At 37.5% G+C, this 18,325-nt stretch overlaps 2 protein-coding genes across 2 annotated transcripts; one reads left to right on the top strand and one right to left on the bottom strand.

Annotated features, from left to right (window-relative positions):
- Nucleotides 1-1,954: 1,954 nt before the first annotated feature.
- On the top strand, nt 1,955-6,639 carry LOC106357086 (probable protein S-acyltransferase 22). Its single transcript, XM_048735894.1, has 9 exons — nt 1,955-3,825; nt 3,912-4,025; nt 4,252-4,617; nt 4,692-4,760; nt 4,852-4,923; nt 5,026-5,154; nt 5,239-5,319; nt 5,385-5,573; nt 5,646-6,639. The coding sequence occupies exons 1-9, from the start codon at nt 3,784-3,786 to the stop codon at nt 6,339-6,341; spliced, it is 1,758 nt and encodes a 585-aa protein (XP_048591851.1). The 5' UTR covers nt 1,955-3,783; the 3' UTR covers nt 6,342-6,639.
- A 2,378-nt stretch (nt 6,640-9,017) lies between these two features.
- Nucleotides 9,018-12,760, bottom strand: LOC106353831 (protein argonaute 7). The gene is made up of 3 exons (XM_013793639.3): nt 12,135-12,760; nt 10,501-11,734; nt 9,018-10,429 (listed from the first exon to the last, which is right to left on the bottom strand). Exons 1-3 carry the CDS (start codon nt 12,472-12,474, stop codon nt 9,049-9,051), a joined length of 2,955 nt encoding a protein of 984 aa, XP_013649093.2. The 5' UTR covers nt 12,475-12,760; the 3' UTR covers nt 9,018-9,048.
- Nucleotides 12,761-18,325: the final 5,565 nt, after the last annotated feature.

The raw sequence follows: 18,325 nt of genomic DNA, 5'->3' as shown, positions 1-18,325 counted from the left end.
GACGACTTCCAGATGACTTTACAGGAAGTCCAGACGACTTTTAGGAAGTCCAGACGACTTCCAGACGACTTCCAGACGACTAACAAGTAAGTCGTCCCAAAAGTCTTCCAGATCTGAAAAACCTGCATATTAAATCCAGATCTGAAAAACCTGCATATTCAAAAACGTTCAAATGGCTTAAAAACAGAAAAAATGAATGGAAGATTAGATAAATCTACCTTTATAGAACACACAAAAATACATATCTAAAAATAATAGATCTACCTTTAAATTAGTGGAAGATGAGTACCATCTAATTAAAAACCTGCAAAAAAAATAGATTAGTAACAAAGACATGAGACAAAATTGAAAAATTCATATAAAGTTTGGTGTTTTCAAGTCAAAGAGATTAAAGTGGGTTTGGAGAGTTTTAGTTTGGGAAAAAAGTAAGAACTTTATACAACAAGAAGTTACCAAATGAAGAAAAATCAGACATAAGAACTTACCAAAACGCTCAGAAAAATCCAGACGACTTCCTAGAAGTCCAGACGACTTCCTGGAAGTCTAGACGACTTCCTGGAAGTCCAGACGACTTCCTGGAAGTCCAGACGACTTCCTGGAAGTCCAGACGACTTCCAAGAAGTCCAGACGACTTCCAGACGACTTCCAGACGACTTCCAGACGACTTCCAGACGACTAACACGTAAGTCGTCCCAGAAGTCTTCCAGATCTGAAAAACCTGCACATCAAATCCAGATCTGAAAAACCTGCATATCCAAAAACGTTCAAATGACTTAAAAACAGAAAAAATGAGTGGAAGATTAGATAAATCTACATTTATAGAACACACAAAAATACATATCTAAAATTAATAGATCTACCTCTAAATTAGTGGAAGATGAGTACCACTTGATTAAAAACCTGTAAAAGAGATAGATTAGTAAGAAATACATGAGACAAAACTGAAAAATTCATATAAAGTTTGGTGTTTTCAAGTCAAAGAGATTAGAGAGAGGTTGGAGAGTTTTAGAATGATGAACATTACATTTTTGTTGCAGCCATTTGAGAGGAGGAGAGAGAATGTGTAAATTTTTCTTTATATAGGGAGGCAAAAAATCTAATTAGGTTAAATATTTTTGACTCAGACGACTTCCTGGACGACTTACATTTCAGTCGTCTGGTGAAGAAATTAAAACAGACGACTTACATGTAAGTCGTCCAGAAGAGTTTAATATTTTTAGCGGGAAATTAAATATTTTTAGTGGGAAACTAAAATAGAAGACTTTCCAGACGACTTACAAGTAAATCGTCTGGACGACTTACAAGTAAGTCGTCTGGACGACTGAAATATACGTCGTCCGGGTAAATTATTCAACAGACGACTGAAATATAAGTCGTCCACACCCTAAACATAACCCCTAAACTTAATTATCTAATTAAACACTTCATAAAACCAAATCAAACTTGAAAAGTGTTTACTATACACAGAAATAAACACATATAAGTGAAAACTAATTTCTGAAAAAAACATTTTAGTTTTCCAAAATCTAACCCTAACAATCCATACAATACTACAACATATGTTTGCCAAACTCCTAAACCAAAGTATTTCATGATTCACTACTTCCACTCATCTATCTTCAAAACAAATCAATTTTATCATATCTTAATTTATATCACTTAAAACTGTTTATAATTACTTGATTTTTATTTTTCACGCATCAAAATATTTTTTACAAGATTTATAAATTATTTTTAAAATAAGCTGGTACCAGACGACTGAAACTTCAGTCGTCTAGACGACTTCCAACAATTCAGACGACTCAGACGATTTACTGGGGCTATATTCGTAAAAATGGCTTCTGTTTTTTTGTTTGGTCACAAGGGGCTGAGCTGTAATTTCACTAGGCTTTTAGGTTAGTTTTGCATTTGATTCAAGTTTGGGTATAGGTTTGGGATTAAAATCAAGTTGTGGGTTAGTTTTGGCAAAAACCCCTATAAACAAATAGCTACAAATCGTAGTCGTAGCTATTATAGTTGCAAGTAGCTACACTATAAACCGTGGCTATTAAAATGAAATTTCAAAAAAAAAAATATAAATCACAAAACAAAAATTGAATAAAATATAAAATTAGTGAAACTGTTTTCAAAATAGAACTAATTAACAAATAGAAATTTATTTTATTAATTGAAATTGGGTTTACAAAAAAAATCTAACCAGGTAAAAAGACTAAGCCTAAAAAATAGTAATTTCTCCGACGCCTCCTCGGACCACCGCAATCGCTGTGACTGAGACCACCACCGTTGTAACTATGACCAGGCCCGTCTCAACTAAAAAATGGGCTCTATGCTATAGAAGAATTTGAGACTTATTTCCTCATATAAAAATAGCTTCTAAAATATTGAACCCTAATTTAAACTAAAAAAATCCAAAAATTGCAACAGGTCATGTGCGCTTCGAGCACATGCTTAGGACGGGACCTGACTATGACCACCACCTCTGCGACTGCAAATCTGCAACCACAACACAACCGCTGCTGCAGACTGCGAACACCACCACCTCTATGACCTGAAACCCCAAACCCCAAATCATCAAAACGAGACAACGAAGTTCAATCATCCAAAAGGGTGAAGCTAAGATAAAATGATACCTGAAGATTCAGCCACAGCAGACTCCGGTTTGCTCTCCACTTTTTCAGAGTCATTGACGACGCCACCACCTCAGCCTTCAATCTCCTCGGTTTTCACTTAGACAGCGCGCCTCGTCCGTTCCCTGAGGGGAAGAGGATGTGACTGATCGTGTCGTTATCGGAAAAGGTGCTTAGGGTTTCGTAGTGCTGAATCATGTAGTGAATAATGTTATCTACGTCGGTGTTGGGTACGACGGCCCGAGGGTAGGAGCGAATCGATTCGCGGAGGAGAGGGAGGCAATAATTGGTTAGGTTTATTGACCACTCGGCGCAGAGTTCATTGACTCGGAGAGGTTTCTTGCAGGACAAGCGAGAGGACTCCATTTGTTTTTTTTGGAGGGAAGAAGAGATCTGATCGTTATCATCGTTTTAATTGAACCTAAACCGAATCTTGTAAGATAATTTCGGTTCGGTTTTAAATGACCAAAACTATACCAATTTAAAACATTTAATTTTCTTATTTTAGTTACACTCCGCACGAAACCGACTTTTAAGATCTCTGACCGTCAACGGCAGCGCTCATCGTTGGTTCTGTTTTGGTGGTGGAAGCTGCCGCGTCTCGCACGATTCATACGGCGGCCGCGAAGCCAATCCTCCCGCCTTTTCTTCTCTGCCGATTTCTGATTCTCCTTTTACGCCCTCCGGTTTACTTATTCACAATTACGTCTGGAAAAATCTAATTATGCTCATTTCATGACTACAGAAGCCGAAGAAAGTATTGGGGTGAGAATATAAATGTAAGAAAAGTCAGAGGGCACAAAAAGTAAAAAGAAAAGAAAAAAATTCAGAGGAGAAAGAGTTATGACAAATAAACAAAGAGAAAGAAGAAAAAACAAAGTGTAACTGTATTTGCCAGCAACAAGACTGTGTGACACATGATTTGGCCTTTGAGAAAAGGCAAACTGCTTTGCACACAAGCATCATAGTAACCACAAACAAAGAGTCTTTCTTTTTTCTTTTTGTTTCTATTTGATATTTTGGTTTATTTACGTTTCATCCAGTGGTCAAAGAAAAATGTTAGAATTTTGGAGAAGATGAGTGGGAAAAGGGAAAGTTTTTCTGTTTATTTGAGTTGAGTGAGTCTGTTGGATCTACATCTGAATTTTGCAAGAAAATGAGGAAACATGGATGGCAACTTCCTTACCATCCTCTTCAGGTAAACTCCATTCTGAGTGAAGTTTCCTTGGAGGGTTTTAATTTTGAGGTGAAAAGTTTGGAGCTTTAGTTTAACTTTATGGGTAGGTGGTGGCTGTTGCTGTGTTCTTGGCTCTTGCGTTTGCTTTCTTCGTCTTCTTTGCTCCTTTTGTTGGGAGCAACCTTCACCAGTACATTGCCATGGGTATATACTCTCCTCTGGTAAGCTAAAGTTGTTTGCTTTCTGATATCAAATCTTGCTTGCTCATGGATCAATAAACAATTGAAGATTTAGGATGTCAAAATTGTGTACTTGCTGGCCGTTTATATGTTGTTTTTCTAGTTCCATGGGTTATACAATCTAACATGTCTTGTTAGTTCCTGATCTGGTCCTATCAAGAGCTTAGAAGCCTCACTTATCAAGAACTTAGTGACATTTTCTTTACAGATTACATGTGTGGTTGGACTGTATATATGGTGTGCGGCGTCAGATCCTGCAGACCGTGGAGTTTTCCGGTCAAAGAAGTACCTGAAAGTCCCTGAAAACGGGAAACTTCCTCATTCAAAAAATATAAAAGATGGCTGTGGATCAACTACAGGTCCAGGTGGTGCCAAGTCTTATGACAGCACATGTGTACAAGATCAAGTAAATAGAACTAACAAGAAGTTGGAGTCGTCACAAAGATCGTCTCTCCTGCGTCTGATCTGCTCTCCTTGTGCATTGCTTTGTGGTTGTTGCAGTGGAAGAGGTGAATCTTCTGAGCAGCAGACGAGTGAGGATGGGATGTTTTATTGCAGTCTTTGTGAAGTTGAGGTGCGTGAAAACATTTGAATTCACAAACTTGTTGATTACCATTTCTTGGAACTAATATGTATTTACTTTCACAGGTCTTCAAATACAGCAAACATTGCAGAGTTTGTGGCAAATGTGTGGACAGTTTTGATCATCACTGCAGGGTATTAAAAGGATTTGCCTGATTTGTTTCAGACCCTTCCATTGTATTTTAAATTTCTTATCTTCTTTTGGTTATGGACTTGTGTTGTGTAGTGGCTAAACAACTGCATTGGCAAGCGGAATTACAGAAAGTTCTTCAGCCTTATGGTATCAGCTATCTTTTTGGTAGGTTGCGTTGATCTTTCTGTTTTTCTCTCTGCCCATAAAATGAGCTCATAATGTATAATTATTAACCGGCAGAGACTTTGTTTGTTCTTGATCTTGCAGCTCATTATGCAATGGTCAACTGGAATTTATGTGCTGGTGTTATGTCTGCTCCGAAGGAACCAGTTTAATGCAGACATTGCCTTAAAGTTGGGAAGCAGCTTCTCGCTTGTTCCATTTGTTATAGTCGTTGTAAGTTATCTTCTTATACTTTTGATCATTTCCCTGTTGTCTCCTGAATGTAAGATATGAATGTTTATTTCTTTTCTCTTGCAGGGAGTTTGCACTCTATTAGCAATGCTGGCAACGCTACCGCTTGCTCAGCTCTTCTTCTTCCACATTCTTCTCGTTAAAAAGGTTGCTTTCCAATGCTAAGGCACATGCCAAAAACTGTTCTCTTACTAACCAATTTTCTCAAACAGGGGATCAGTACATACGACTACATAGTTGCACTTAGGGAACAAGAGCAAGAGCTTGAAGCGGGTGAAGGTCAACAAAACCCTCAAATGTCAATGATCAGCTCATTCACTGGACTAAGCAGTGCAAGCTCCTTCAACGCAGTTCACCGTGGAGCTTGGTGCACCCCACCTCGTTTGTTTGTTGAGGATCAGGTTTCTTGCTTATTCATCAATGCCTTGTTTATTATAATTTTCTCTTACGTGTGTATGTGTTTCTGTGTGCAGTTTGATGTAGTTCCACCAGAGAATGCGTCTGTGAGTTCATATGGCAAGAAGACGGTAGTAGCTGAGGAACGCGTCAAGAAGAAGACACAACCTGTGAAGATAAGTCCATGGACTCTAGCGCGTCTCAATGCAGAAGAAGTTTCAAAGGCAGCAGCAGAAGCAAGGAAGAAGTCCAAGATCATCCAGCCTGTGGCTAGACGTGAAAACCCTTTTCTTGGGATAGAAGCAAGCAGCAGTGGCCGTAGAATGTTCCCTGCAAAATCTGAAGCTGTTAATAGTAACGGGAAACAGAGAAGGCATCAGTCAAAGCGGATACGGTTACCAGCAGAACCGTTAATGAATGTTCAGAGTAGAGCTGGGCTAGCTCCTCTTCAGCTAGAAGCAAGAAGTGCGTTTCGGACAAACCGAGAGATGTCAGGGTCAGGTGGTGGTGTTATGATTACATCTTCACCAGAGAGCAGCTTAGAAGACTTACATGACATTCACCCTTTTAGAGTTTCGTCTGAAGCAGAGGATTCAATGCAACTCAATGGGTTTTCTTCAGCTGTTGGTTTGATGGGTCAACAGAGAGAAGAAGAAGAACAACAACAATCCATGATGATGTCATTGTCAAGGTCTACAAGTGATGGCTATGATGCATCTGGAGGTGAAGACAGTGATCAGGTTCCTTCTAGAAACATCCACAAATCAAGATGAGAAGTAATCACACTCTAGTTTTGGCTTTTAAGAGTTGAGAATGCTTGAGGTGGATGGTCACATTCAAATGGATTGATCATACATAGATTAAAATCCTACCAATATCATCTTTTGTATAAGGTAGGTTAGGTTTGGACATTCGAGTCTTGATCAGTTTTTATCGGGTCTCCTCTCCATTTTTGGAACCCGTTTAATATCCGAAAATTTTCGTATATAATTTTGTTCGGTATCTAGTAACGAAAAGTGTATGAATTATCCAAAAATAAACATGAATAGCCGAGAAAAAGAACTAAAAATATATATATCTCTAAAGATTCAAGATGTTACCTAATAGAGGGGTCATATAGGAAAAGATTCAATCTCGATCAATACACAAAACATATGACAAAAACTTGAAACTAGTGTCGGCCCTAAGCATGGGGATCTAGAAGTGAAAAGGGTATAATCTGCTGAGCATATTGGCCCAATGACCCATCGAACCAACACTATGAACCCGAGTGGAACGCTGGGCTCACTCAACCCAGCAAATCAACATTTATATTTCATAGAAGACTGAAACTTAAAAGGAAGACAGTCTGGACTAACAGGTGTGAACCTAGCTAGCAGCATAAATGTAGCACCAGAGTTTTAGGAAACAGTAATGTCAAATGTGAACTACTGGATCATAGTGTGACTGTGAAGTCGACCATGATGGGATTGGATCATGTAGTTTGATGGGATATTTTATATACAGACGACACGCCATGATTCTATCTCTGGCCACAAAAACTACCTATCGATTATGTTGGCTCCATTTTTTTCTTTCGTATTTACTGGTATTCATGAATCTCAGAAACAAAAGTTTAAGAATAGTTCGTGTAGTCTAGACTGTCTATTGTTTAAGAATTTTTCATAATTTGACAATAGAGAAGGATATGAACTTTTCAAATGATAAATCTTTAAGGGGGGTATACTCAATATAGGGGTTTGAAGTTATTTGATATTTTAAGCAAGGAAAAAAGTATTTTGATTTTAATAAACTTTTAAATAATTTTAGATAAATTATAGAATTTAAATATTTTTTTGTTAAATTACTCCAGAAATCTCAGTTAAAACCATGAGATTGAGATTTTTTGTCAACCAATAGAAAATATTTTAAATTCGCAATTAAAAATATTTTCAGTAACATCGGATTTCATAATATATGTTCTAATCAATCATGTGAAGTCAAATATTAATGGAGTTTATTCAACTGAGAGTTTGAGATGTATTAAAATTACAAATTTACTGTTATAATAAAATCAAGTGTAAAATATGATCCACTTATAACATTCTAACAGTATTGACTAGTTACAATCTACCTACCGTATATTCTTTTCCATCTGTATAGCATTGGTTTTTAACAGTTCAAATGCATACATAGTGGTTAACATAGAGGGACATTTTTGTTTATAACTAACCTGCATAGCAGCATAGACAAGAACAAGGATTTGACAATACAGGCAGTTTATTCAAGATGTGTGTTGCAGTTTGGTAAAATATGATTTTTGTTAACTTTATCCCAAAAGAAAAACTTAAGCCAAAATAGTTGAAAGTAACTTTTATTGGAGTAATGGTCCCATGTTCTGCCTTTTTGAACTTGATAGTTAATTTGAATGTATAATTTTACACAGCGAGGACCATCCAATGCCTAATTTGTTCTTATTATCTTATAACATCTTCTTCTTTTTTGATAAGCAACAAAAAATATAACACCATATAATTAAAAAGAGAAAACTGAGACAGATTGGTTGGTACTAGTTCTCTCACTTCTCTGAAAATATTAAGTTCCCGAGAACTGGAAAGGATGCAAAGAAAACCAAAAAGATGTTTATAGTTGATTATTTTCATATTCTTTATTTCTTTACCCTTTACATATTTTGTGACAACTCATAAACACAGACTCTTTTATTCCTCTTTTTGTTCTCACACTCTTCATTTTTTTCATTGTTATAAAAATCATGTGTTCTGTCTTTGGTCCTTTCTGCTGTTACTGTTTGGAAAATTAATAGTATCCTTTTTTTGTTATAGCTTCTTCTGCTGCTGCTACTCTCTGCCCATTCATTAACTTCACTTTCATCCAACTTGCAAACTATTCATTTTCACCTCTTACTCTTTTGTCCTTTCTCTCTTTTCTTTTTGGGACTTTCACCTTTCCACACTCCCAAACCTTTATTTATTTCAGAGCATTTAATTTTGGTATTTTCAGTTTTAATTCCAAAAAAAAATAATTGTTTCTCTTGAATCATGACACTTTGAACTTAAATGAAAAAGACGATAATTTGGTCTTTGACTCGAGTCCCTACAGATTGCAATTCTTATAGTTTTCCGAGTGCTTGGTTGAATTTTTGGTCTTGATTTGATACTGAATGTGATTAAATTATGGTTGAAGTCTTGGTGTTGATGATATTTTCCTCATTTCGATATTATTGAAACGTTCCAAAAAAACAAAAGCTGACATTCATAAAGTTATTTTGGTTGTAATTGTAAAAACTTAAATGATCAACGTCAAGAAGCATGCAAACAAATAAAAACAGCAAAAAGAACTTTAAATTTATTTTGTTCTTTTTAGGAATGAGTTACGTAAAAAAAAAGTAGAACTCGCTGTTTGTGCTTTTTGAAGTTCAATAATTGGTAACATACTAACATGTGACGAACTGAAACGTAACCGATAGCATTTTATAATAAATCAACAGTAAAACATGAGATTCTTAACATTATCACTTAGTTTAGGCAATGGAATCGTCTTAGGAGGACCCACTCTAGAGACACAAGATGGATTCATGGACCCTCCATTAGTTAATTCAGATGATCTCTCGATGTATAGCCTTCCTCTGTACGCTGCAAGGTGAGCGTAATAAGCCGGTGGCACGATAGAAACAGGTTTCGTGCACCTCACGAAAGTGTAACACAAGTTATAAACAAGTCTCTGTAACTCATCCGAAGTAAACTCGTTTTCGTCCCAAAGGATGTGGTAATGCGTTGGCCTGCTCGTGCCCTTCACTCCCAAGTGGCTACAGAGATAGAAATCAAACTCTTTCGGATGAGTTATCACCGTATCAACCACCGTTCCTGGAGGTATGTTCTCGTGGTGGCAGACAGGATCGCGCCGGAACAGCCTCGTGTGGTGTCTCTTCTGTACCACGGCGAAAGTGATGGTCGGATTGTAATGGTCGAAGTTAGAACATGCGGCTTTGATGGCTTGTAGCTCTTCTTGGAGGACTTTCTTGAACTGTGTCTCGCTCACACCGTCTCTGAAAAATATGATCCGGTTCGGAAGCTTCTTTAGGGCTTTGTGGAAATCTTCAAGAAGTTCCTTGACCATCACGTCAAGATCTTGAATGATCTCTTGCCTATGAGTCTGAGACCGCATTCTCGAGACGTATCGGTTAGCTTCCGGCCAGTTTATGCTTCCGACCACAGCTGCAACAGAAGGGCTGCAATCATCAAACGGATGTGGATGCGTTACATCAGCTCCCATGAAGATCACAGGCTCGTCGAGCCTAAACAATCTAGGGATGTGAGAAGGTATTGAGTTGTAGAGCTCGGACATGGTTCCACCGATCTTGGCGTTTATCTTGAGAGCCAAGTTTGAAACAAACTGAGAGTTAAGCTTAGTGATGTTAGGGTATAAGCAGCACTGCGTCACAACTCCAATCTTTGTCTCTGCTATCCTTTTTAAATCTCCATACCCTTTGTGTTTCCTCTCCATTACACAGATTATCAGCTGGAGATTGCTTGATGCTGCTCTTTGAATCTCCTTCAGCTTCAACTCGAGAAGAGAAACGTTGTTGAGTATGTGCGACGGTTCAAAGAAGGTTGTGCTCGTTGTGTTCTTGCTTAAGAAGACTCCTAAATGCTCACATTTTTGAGTAAGCTCGTGTATGAACTTTGGAACGGTAGATTTCTGATCAGAGCTGCCTCCAATACTCATCAAAGCCCATCGAGTTCCTTTAACTACAAGGCTCCTTGGTCTTTCTAGTTTCAGCTTTGGAGGTTGGAGCACTCTTCCTTTCAGCAATGTCATCTCTCTAGAGACCTCCAAGTTGAACTCTCTCGTTTGTTTCCCACTGTTAAACATAACAAGCAAAAGATTAAAACCCTTACTGATGTTTAGGGCACAAAGAACCATTGAGTTTACCTTGATGGACCGACAGGTCCTGACATGACTTTATCAATAGTGTCTTTCCTTTGATTAGGTCTTTGACAACCCATTTGCATAATCTTTGCAGTTTGATCATCTGAAAGCTTCCCAAGAAACTTCTGTCCTTCACATATCACACAAAGCTCCATAGGAAGGTAACAAGGTCTTGTCCTACTAATCTGAAGACACGGCAAGTTCTTGAACTGAATCTCATAACCATAATGATCTTTGAAGTAACTCATAACCCTCAACTGCTTCCCATCTCTATCCTGAAACCATAAGCTCTCAGTGATCTCTTCTGTTAATCCGAAAACGCGGTACCTTTGAACAGTTTCCCTATGGCAAACAAAGACTCTTATGTTCTTAAGTGCTTTCTCCACTTCTCTCCTTTCTTCCAAGCTAAGCTCTCTGCCTTTGTTCCTAGAGAGATCCTTGAGAAACTCTAGCTTCTTCTGCAAGTAAGCTATTACCCCAATGCTTTCATGGAATGCTGCTATTGAGAGGTCTATGTTTAGGGCTAAACCTTGCTGAGTCTGTCTAAGGCTCTGGAAAAAGCCTCTGAGTCCAACGGATCCTCCTCCAATCTCCTTGGACCCACCCATGGAGCTAGAGTAAAAAGATCTTCCAATAGATGTACATTTCTCAGTTGGATTCTCTCTCAAGATCACATCAAGAGCATGGATGTATTCTTGAGGCAGAGGAGCCCAGCTTTCACCTTCTTTCCTTTGTTTCTTTCCATCAAACTTGGAGACAAGCCTCATGCTAACCCTAAACAGTTTATCAACCTTCTTCTCAGGTTGCTTCTCACGCAAGTCACCACCACACTTCATCAAAGTCTTGCAGGTTTGGATAGGGAGGTTAACAAAGAACTCGAGCTTATCTTCTTGAAACTCTACAGGGCTGTAAACGTTTTGCCTACCATCGAAAGCTGGAACGGAACCTGAGAAGCTAGCTTTCCCTTCTGTCTCCACGAGCTTCTGTTTGATCAGCCGAGCGATTTCTTTTGAAGGGTGTGGGGTGATGTCAACGTTGTAATGGTAAATCTTCTGTGAAGGATCAAACTTGACAAGAAAATGGTTGGCGAGAAGGTAGATGACAGAGCCTTCTTGACCACCAGAGTCGGGTCTTTTAGCAACCACTAATGCTGCTTCTGTTGACCCACTGATCACTTTGATGTTTCTAATGTTGTCTTTATGTTCAAAAACTTGCTTCTTCTGCTTTCTCTCCACAACTGTTTATTACAGATATGGTGAAGAAGGTGAGTCAAAGTCAAATAAGACTTTAATTTTGGTTTATTTCAACAAAAAAAAGTGCAACTAAATTAGTACAGTATTTATAAGCAGACAGAGTGTTTCTTTCTATGTAAAAGTTTTCAGACATTAACACACAAAAGAACATTCAAGAAAAAAAGTGATTATTATTATTGTAGTACAAAGAGAGGAGGAGGACCATATTGACATTTAGGTATTATAGTGTGGGGAAACGGAGTTAGCCTTGAAAACCTCGTCCAATAAGAAAATATAAAATAATAATAATCTGGAGAACATAGTTCTTGGAGAAAACCCTTCAGACAAAAGAACCTACAAACATGCAAGAAAGTAGCTAAAAAGAGAGAATGATGGTGTGGTCACCTGGAGGAAGAGAGAGCGGTTTGGAGATTGAGTTGAAGAATCTTTGGTCAGGAGGAGGAAGAGGAAGTAATGGAGGAGAAGGATGAAAAGGGAGAGGAGGAGGAGGAGGAAGAAGAGTGTTGTGGAACTGAGAGTAGAAGCAGTAGTAGTAGTAGTAGTGGCTAGAATGGATACTGGTGGATAACAGGTTGAGACTTTGGTGGGGAGAAGAGGAAGGAAAAAGAAGAGGGTTTGTGTGAACATGGTGAAAAGGAGGAGGAGGCTTGTGGAGAAGAGGAGTTCTTGATTTGAAGTTGCGGATGTGTTTGTTAGTGTGATGATTCTTGGTTTTTTCTTCCATCGATGAAGAAAACTGAAGAGAGAGAGAGAGAGACCTTTGAGGAAAAGCAAAAGAGAGAGAGAGAGAGGGAAGAGAAGGTGTGGTACTCTTTTATTATCAGATAGACAGAAAGGGTGTGTCTGGTTTTTGTTCAGGGAAAGGTCAAAGTGTCTTCCTCTGTTATCTTTTTCTGCCCTGTCTCATTAAAAAAATGTTTCTATTTATGATGTCAGAAATACGCTCAAATTGTTCTTAAACAAAAAAAATTATGAAAAGAGCCAACAGAAAAGTCTTTTTTTTTTTAAGTTAGGAATTTTTGGTTGCAACTAAAATCTTAACTAAATCTATAAACATACTAGTATGTGTTTGAATTGTATGACCAAAAAACACGAAGTAGTTTTGGTAGTAATAGAACACTGTTTGATAACGATTTTGTATACACACACAGGTCAGAGTTATTGATTGAGGTATAGTATACTGTATATCAGTCTCACTCAAAAACATAATTTATATGTAACGAATTTGAAAAGAAAAAATAAACAAAGTTGTTTGGTTGATTTGAGAAATTTTGAGAATGGTTGAATCTCTCCTTCTTATGATTCTCGTTGATTGCTAAGAACAGCTTTAGATTTTCAAAGATTCTGAATCTGAGCTAGCGGAACGTGCCGGGATATATGGGACGAGCAAAACTAGTTAAGAGTTAAGTTGATTTGAGTTATTTTGTTCCAGTCAAAGCTCGTAATCGAATTCCTTACTCTTCTTTCGGTTTTAAAAAAAAGTTGTTTGGTATAAATCTACCGATTATATTAGAAAGTGATATGGTTTTCCAACGGGTAAATGATTAGATAGGCCTATAGTTTCGTAAACCCAAAGTTGCACACATGTTTTTTTACTACGAAAATTGACCAATACACTCATTAAAATCGAGTTATGGGGACCATTCTATTTAATTATTTATTCTTGGTACTATTTTCTTGGTACAGTACTTCATTAATAATATAGACACTTTGGACTCTTTCACCAATACACAATACACATATTTTCCGAAAATGTTTTTATATAAAAACAATTTACATGTTTTTCGAGGTCCATGCAAAATTATAGCCAGATAACAATAACACATTGTCGCAACAAAAATTAATCGACCATCTTTTAAGAAAAAAAAAATGGAAACACTATCAGAAGTTAGATTAATGAATCTTACTATTCATATTTTATTTTCTCAACTATGCAAATAGTATTATTACATGAAAGCAACTAGTTTCAAGTGCCTTTGGCTTTTTTTTTAATTTTGATGGTGACCAAAACCCATCCCACAATTATATAGGTCCCACTAATTTTATCTCCTTGAATAATTGTTTATCTTCAAAGACCTAACGATAAACAGTGGTATTAAAACATCATTTCAATATCGATATTTATGTTTTGAATGATATCTGTATCAATTTTTGTTGGTGCCGTAATAATGAAGTAACGCTTAAAGAGAAATCTAGACTCGATGGATTTTAGATGGAAACTTTTTAGTATATATGGTCAGATTCAAAGAGTTTCTTTTGTGTAATGGAACACTAAAGATTATGACTGGGACCAAAGAGATTTGGTCAAAGCTAAAAGTTCCCTACAAACCCATTGTTTTGGCCTAAATTTACTCCACTTCTAATCCAAATAGCTACCTCTAATCAATTAATTAATTATTATTATATACTTTTGGCTTTAAGTTTTGTATAAAACTATCTGGTAAGTGACTAAGAAATAAAATAAACTATTTTGTAATCAAGGCCGTTAATCCGATGATTTATTTATTCGGGGTTGTTTGCTAAACTAAAGAAACTAAAAATAGAATAAAAAGTAAAAATTATATAAATTTATTTTATCTGCGGTATATTTTCACTTTTTTATATGAAGATTTTTTGCTAATATAATTAAAACACTTGATGAAAAATACGATGCTGATTTATAATAGTGTGAACTGTTTTACTCTTTTTTTTTTCCGTCAAGTTTATTTTTATTAAAACTAAAGAAAGGGTTTTAGCCCAATTACACAGCCCTAAGCCTAACCAAAAGCCAACAAGAACCCATAAAATACGTGGGGAAACATACACGCTGACGGGCCTACAGCCCAGCAAACAAACCCGAGCGACTTCAGACGGCCCACGGCTCAGGGACGCTCGACACGTGTAAGGATAACGCCCCATCAGTGCGGCACGCGTCACTTCAGCATCAACCTGACCTTCACCATCTCGAGAAGTCGCCGGAGATACACCACCGGAGGCCAGGAGCTCGGACAAACCGCAAAGCCTCCATCGAGACCACCTCTTCTCTTTCACGCTTTGTTCTCGCTTCGGAGAGCATCATCGATTCGATCGAGAGCTTATCCGACAGCACAAAGCCATGAATCACTTGAAATCACGAACCAAGAGACACCCACACACAACCAACGAAATCAAAAACCGAACCAAAGGACTGGAACAACAAACCGGCGACGCAAGGTTGAGGAAACCTTCACCCCCCGGAGAACAGAGCCGACGACGGCGGAGCTGCAAAAGCCTCCCCTCCCGGAGACAAGAACCGGCGGCGACGGAGCTGAAGGAGCCTCCATCTCCCGGAAAACGAAACATCCACTGACTAAAAAACCCTAAGCTTCTCCCCACCGACCCTTCACTCGACCGCGTCTTGACTCCAAAGTCAGAGCCGCCGCATAGGAGACCTGAACCAGAGCTCAGACAAGGCGGAAGACTGAGGTGACGAAGAAAAGACGCACGACCAACATCTTTGAAGTTACTCTAGGGGCTCCGGCGACAGCACGCACGCTCACGCGCCGGCCGCTCGCCGGACCCAAACTTAGATCTGCTTTCTCTCTCTAGTGTGAACTGTTTTACTCTAAACAGGTTTACCAGTCAAAATATTTGTTATCTCAAAGCCTTTTGTTGTCTTTTTTTTTTTGTCAGCGCATTTTGTTGTCTATTATCTCAAAAGGAGTACTAAATAACTGCACCTAAATTTTATTTTTTAATAGATAAAATAGAATTATGGGAATGTTGTGATGTCGACGGGGAAAATATGTTTAACGTGACCCTAAACCTATAACTAATCAATTAAAAATACTCAACTTAAAATTACAAATGTTGTTCTTCTATTTTCTTTGGTGTTTTTATCGAAAATCATAATTCCACTGTTAGACGCCTCCTCTGGTACAGTTCAGGACAAAAAAAATAGAACTAATTACCAAAATTAAAATTAATATTAAAACTCAAAGATCAAGGTCCAATCGCTCTAACCAATATCAGATGACCCGTCATTCCATTTACCAATATTTGATTTGGACAAGAGCCGATAAAGATGGTGTAACGTTACATAATCAGATTATCTCTGGAGACCTATTTCTATGAATACAAATTATCTTTGCAACTATTTTCTTTATATATGTTTTATATTTCTCAGATAAGATAAAATTATTTAGGGTTTAACCCTTGAGTCAATTCCCATCCAAATTATGTTTGCCAAAGAAAACAAATTACCACTCTTGTTTTAGTTTTAGTATTAACCTGCTAAGAGACATGATTAGGACACAAGTAATCATCGTTTTGTATAAAGTGAAAGCATAATTATTGCTTGTTTTACGTCGTGATTACTAGGTTTAGAAACAGAGTGTAATGTTAGTACTGTTATTAGTCAATACAATATTAAACATGTTGATTACCTCCCCCCCCCCCCCCCCCCCCCCCCCCCCCCCCCTTCTCTTAATGCTGAACACAAGAATATACAGCTCGTTTATGATATCGATTTTCTATATGTCTCTAATGTTTTGAGGTGCTAAGTGAAGTATATATGCGCACATGTGTGTACAAATAAAAGCTTGTATAGAAGAAATCAAACCTCAGTTGAAGTGGAAGAGAAAAGAGGACTAATGAGGCTAGATATATTGGTATACTGACCAAGTTATTGTAAAACTGAGCCATTCTTGGATCGTTTTGATCTTCCTTGTCTCTCTTTGTTAACACTTAAGGAGCCGCAACACACCGAGAATTAGTTCCATATACATTCCTGGATCGCTCAGATATACCCACTATAGTACTATAAACTATAGAGGTTAAGACTATTCACTGAATCCATGTGTATGAGCCTAACTTGGATGAGACCACTGACAAGAGCAAGGTGGTGTTGACGGCCATGTCAAGAAGAATGAGGAGGAGCAAATGGATCGTTGCTCTGATTCCCGCAATCATCTAATATACGCAGCAATTTGTGTACAAAGATTATGATAAATTAATGGCTTGAATCTCTCTCTCTCCCCACTTGTATGACCCACAATGTGTTATGATTACATATAACTATTAGAAGAGGTACATACATCTGCAAAAAATTACGTTATTCTTATGACTCTTTAGGAGGACAATCAAACTTCAGTCCCTTTACATGGATACAACATGAAAGCTATGATTTTGAGCCTGAGCGAATCAAATATGATTAATTTGTTAACATCTCCCAAGGATGGGCAGCCAAAGAGATCGTAATTTTTAACAGAACTTAAAAACGAAACTAAAAGACATTCTTAGAGAAGAGAAAAATCTTGAGACACAGTTTCCATAATGGGCCGAGTTCCACGGCCTCCATACTATAAGATATGCAGCTAAAATAGAAGACAGCATTCATCATTGTATCAACAAACACCACAAATGAATACATCACCACAAGAAGTGGACCTTCCCATACCGGGTATGGCATACCCTAGAAGACCCATCTCCAATCCATAACTCAAAATTTTTAGTCTGTGCTCAAACAAGCCTTCCACAAACGTCAACCTATCGTTGACCCTAGAAATATCAACAAACCAACCTGAGTCTGCCCTTTGATCAGATCATTTGCTCTCACCAACGCTCGTGCGCCCGCAATATCTTCAAGAATCGAGATAACAATTGTTGTGTTGCATATAATAATAACGTTAATTAGCAAACACTACCGAGAACCCTAAATCAACAAAGATGGCTCCATAAGCATTAAAGTCAGGAGATAATCCAAGAACAAAGAATGAGCTACAGACAGCGACGAGGGAGATTAGTATAAATTCGCCACTACATGAATTTTTTTTTCTACATGAATTTTTTTTCTTGGCCTCATCAGAATATACTATCCTCATCATCACAAGTTATGATTCATAACATATGTCTTTATATTTTGAAGTTGTGTGATTTGTATCTTCAGCCTAAAAAGCATCGTCTATTGTTTTTTTGTTTAGAACTCATAACATGATTTTCGTTACTCCAAGTCTCCAATTATTTATAACACGATCTTGGTAACCATCGTCATAATTTTGATTGTCCCCCTTCCTTCTTACTTTAGGCTGGAATGTTCATTACCATCTTTAAGTAATCAAATAATCAGATTCAGGAAACGTGTGTTGAATCTGAAGCCAGCGTATGTAGTTCTTGACAAATGTAATAAACAAACATTTAATCGTCCAATTAAGGAGTGGTAATAACACTTTTAGATAAGAGCAGAGAGTAATTAGTGACATCTAATTAATGTTTTTATCATAAATCCACCGTGGCGCTTGTGTGTATGCCCTCCAGAATCCTTATCGTAAATGACTTTGAACGACACGTCATCAAGGACAGACAAAGTGGACCTCCAAGCCTTATTCTGTGCCACGCTTATTTTCCAAAATATGACAAAGAAAGGTCACACTCTTTTGTTCTTTCTTTTTGGTGTCTAACAAATTCTCTAGTACTTCATCTTTGGAATTGGATTCATATAATTATCAGTTTTGTTCCTGAAAAATAAATAATATTTAATTATAATTAACTATCTAGAATTTTTTTTAAATCACTTGTTTTTCAGCAGTCACATTATACAAGATTGAACGGGATAAGAT

The sequence above is a fragment of the Brassica napus genome, chromosome A7, assembly GCF_020379485.1.
Source record: "Brassica napus cultivar Da-Ae chromosome A7, Da-Ae, whole genome shotgun sequence".
NCBI lineage: Eukaryota > Viridiplantae > Streptophyta > Magnoliopsida > Brassicales > Brassicaceae > Brassica > Brassica napus.
The sequence above is the reverse complement of the archived record's forward strand: the minus strand, read 5'-3'. Positions and strand labels throughout refer to the sequence as shown.

Coding starts and splice junctions, on each gene's coding strand:
- LOC106353831 (XM_013793639.3), bottom strand. CDS start 12,474: ATGGAAGAAAAAACCAAGAATCATCACACTAACAAACACATCCGCAAC. Junction 11,735..12,134: donor ACCGCTCTCTCTTCCTCCAG/GTGACCACACCA, acceptor TGTAATAAACAG/TTGTGGAGAGAAAGCAGAAG. Junction 10,430..10,500: donor GGACCTGTCGGTCCATCAAG/GTAAACTCAATG, acceptor TATGTTTAACAG/TGGGAAACAAACGAGAGAGT.
- LOC106357086 (XM_048735894.1), top strand. CDS start 3,784: ATGAGGAAACATGGATGGCAACTTCCTTACCATCCTCTTCAG. Junction 4,761..4,851: donor GTTTTGATCATCACTGCAGG/GTATTAAAAGGA, acceptor TGTGTTGTGTAG/TGGCTAAACAACTGCATTGG. Junction 5,320..5,384: donor ACATTCTTCTCGTTAAAAAG/GTTGCTTTCCAA, acceptor TTTCTCAAACAG/GGGATCAGTACATACGACTA.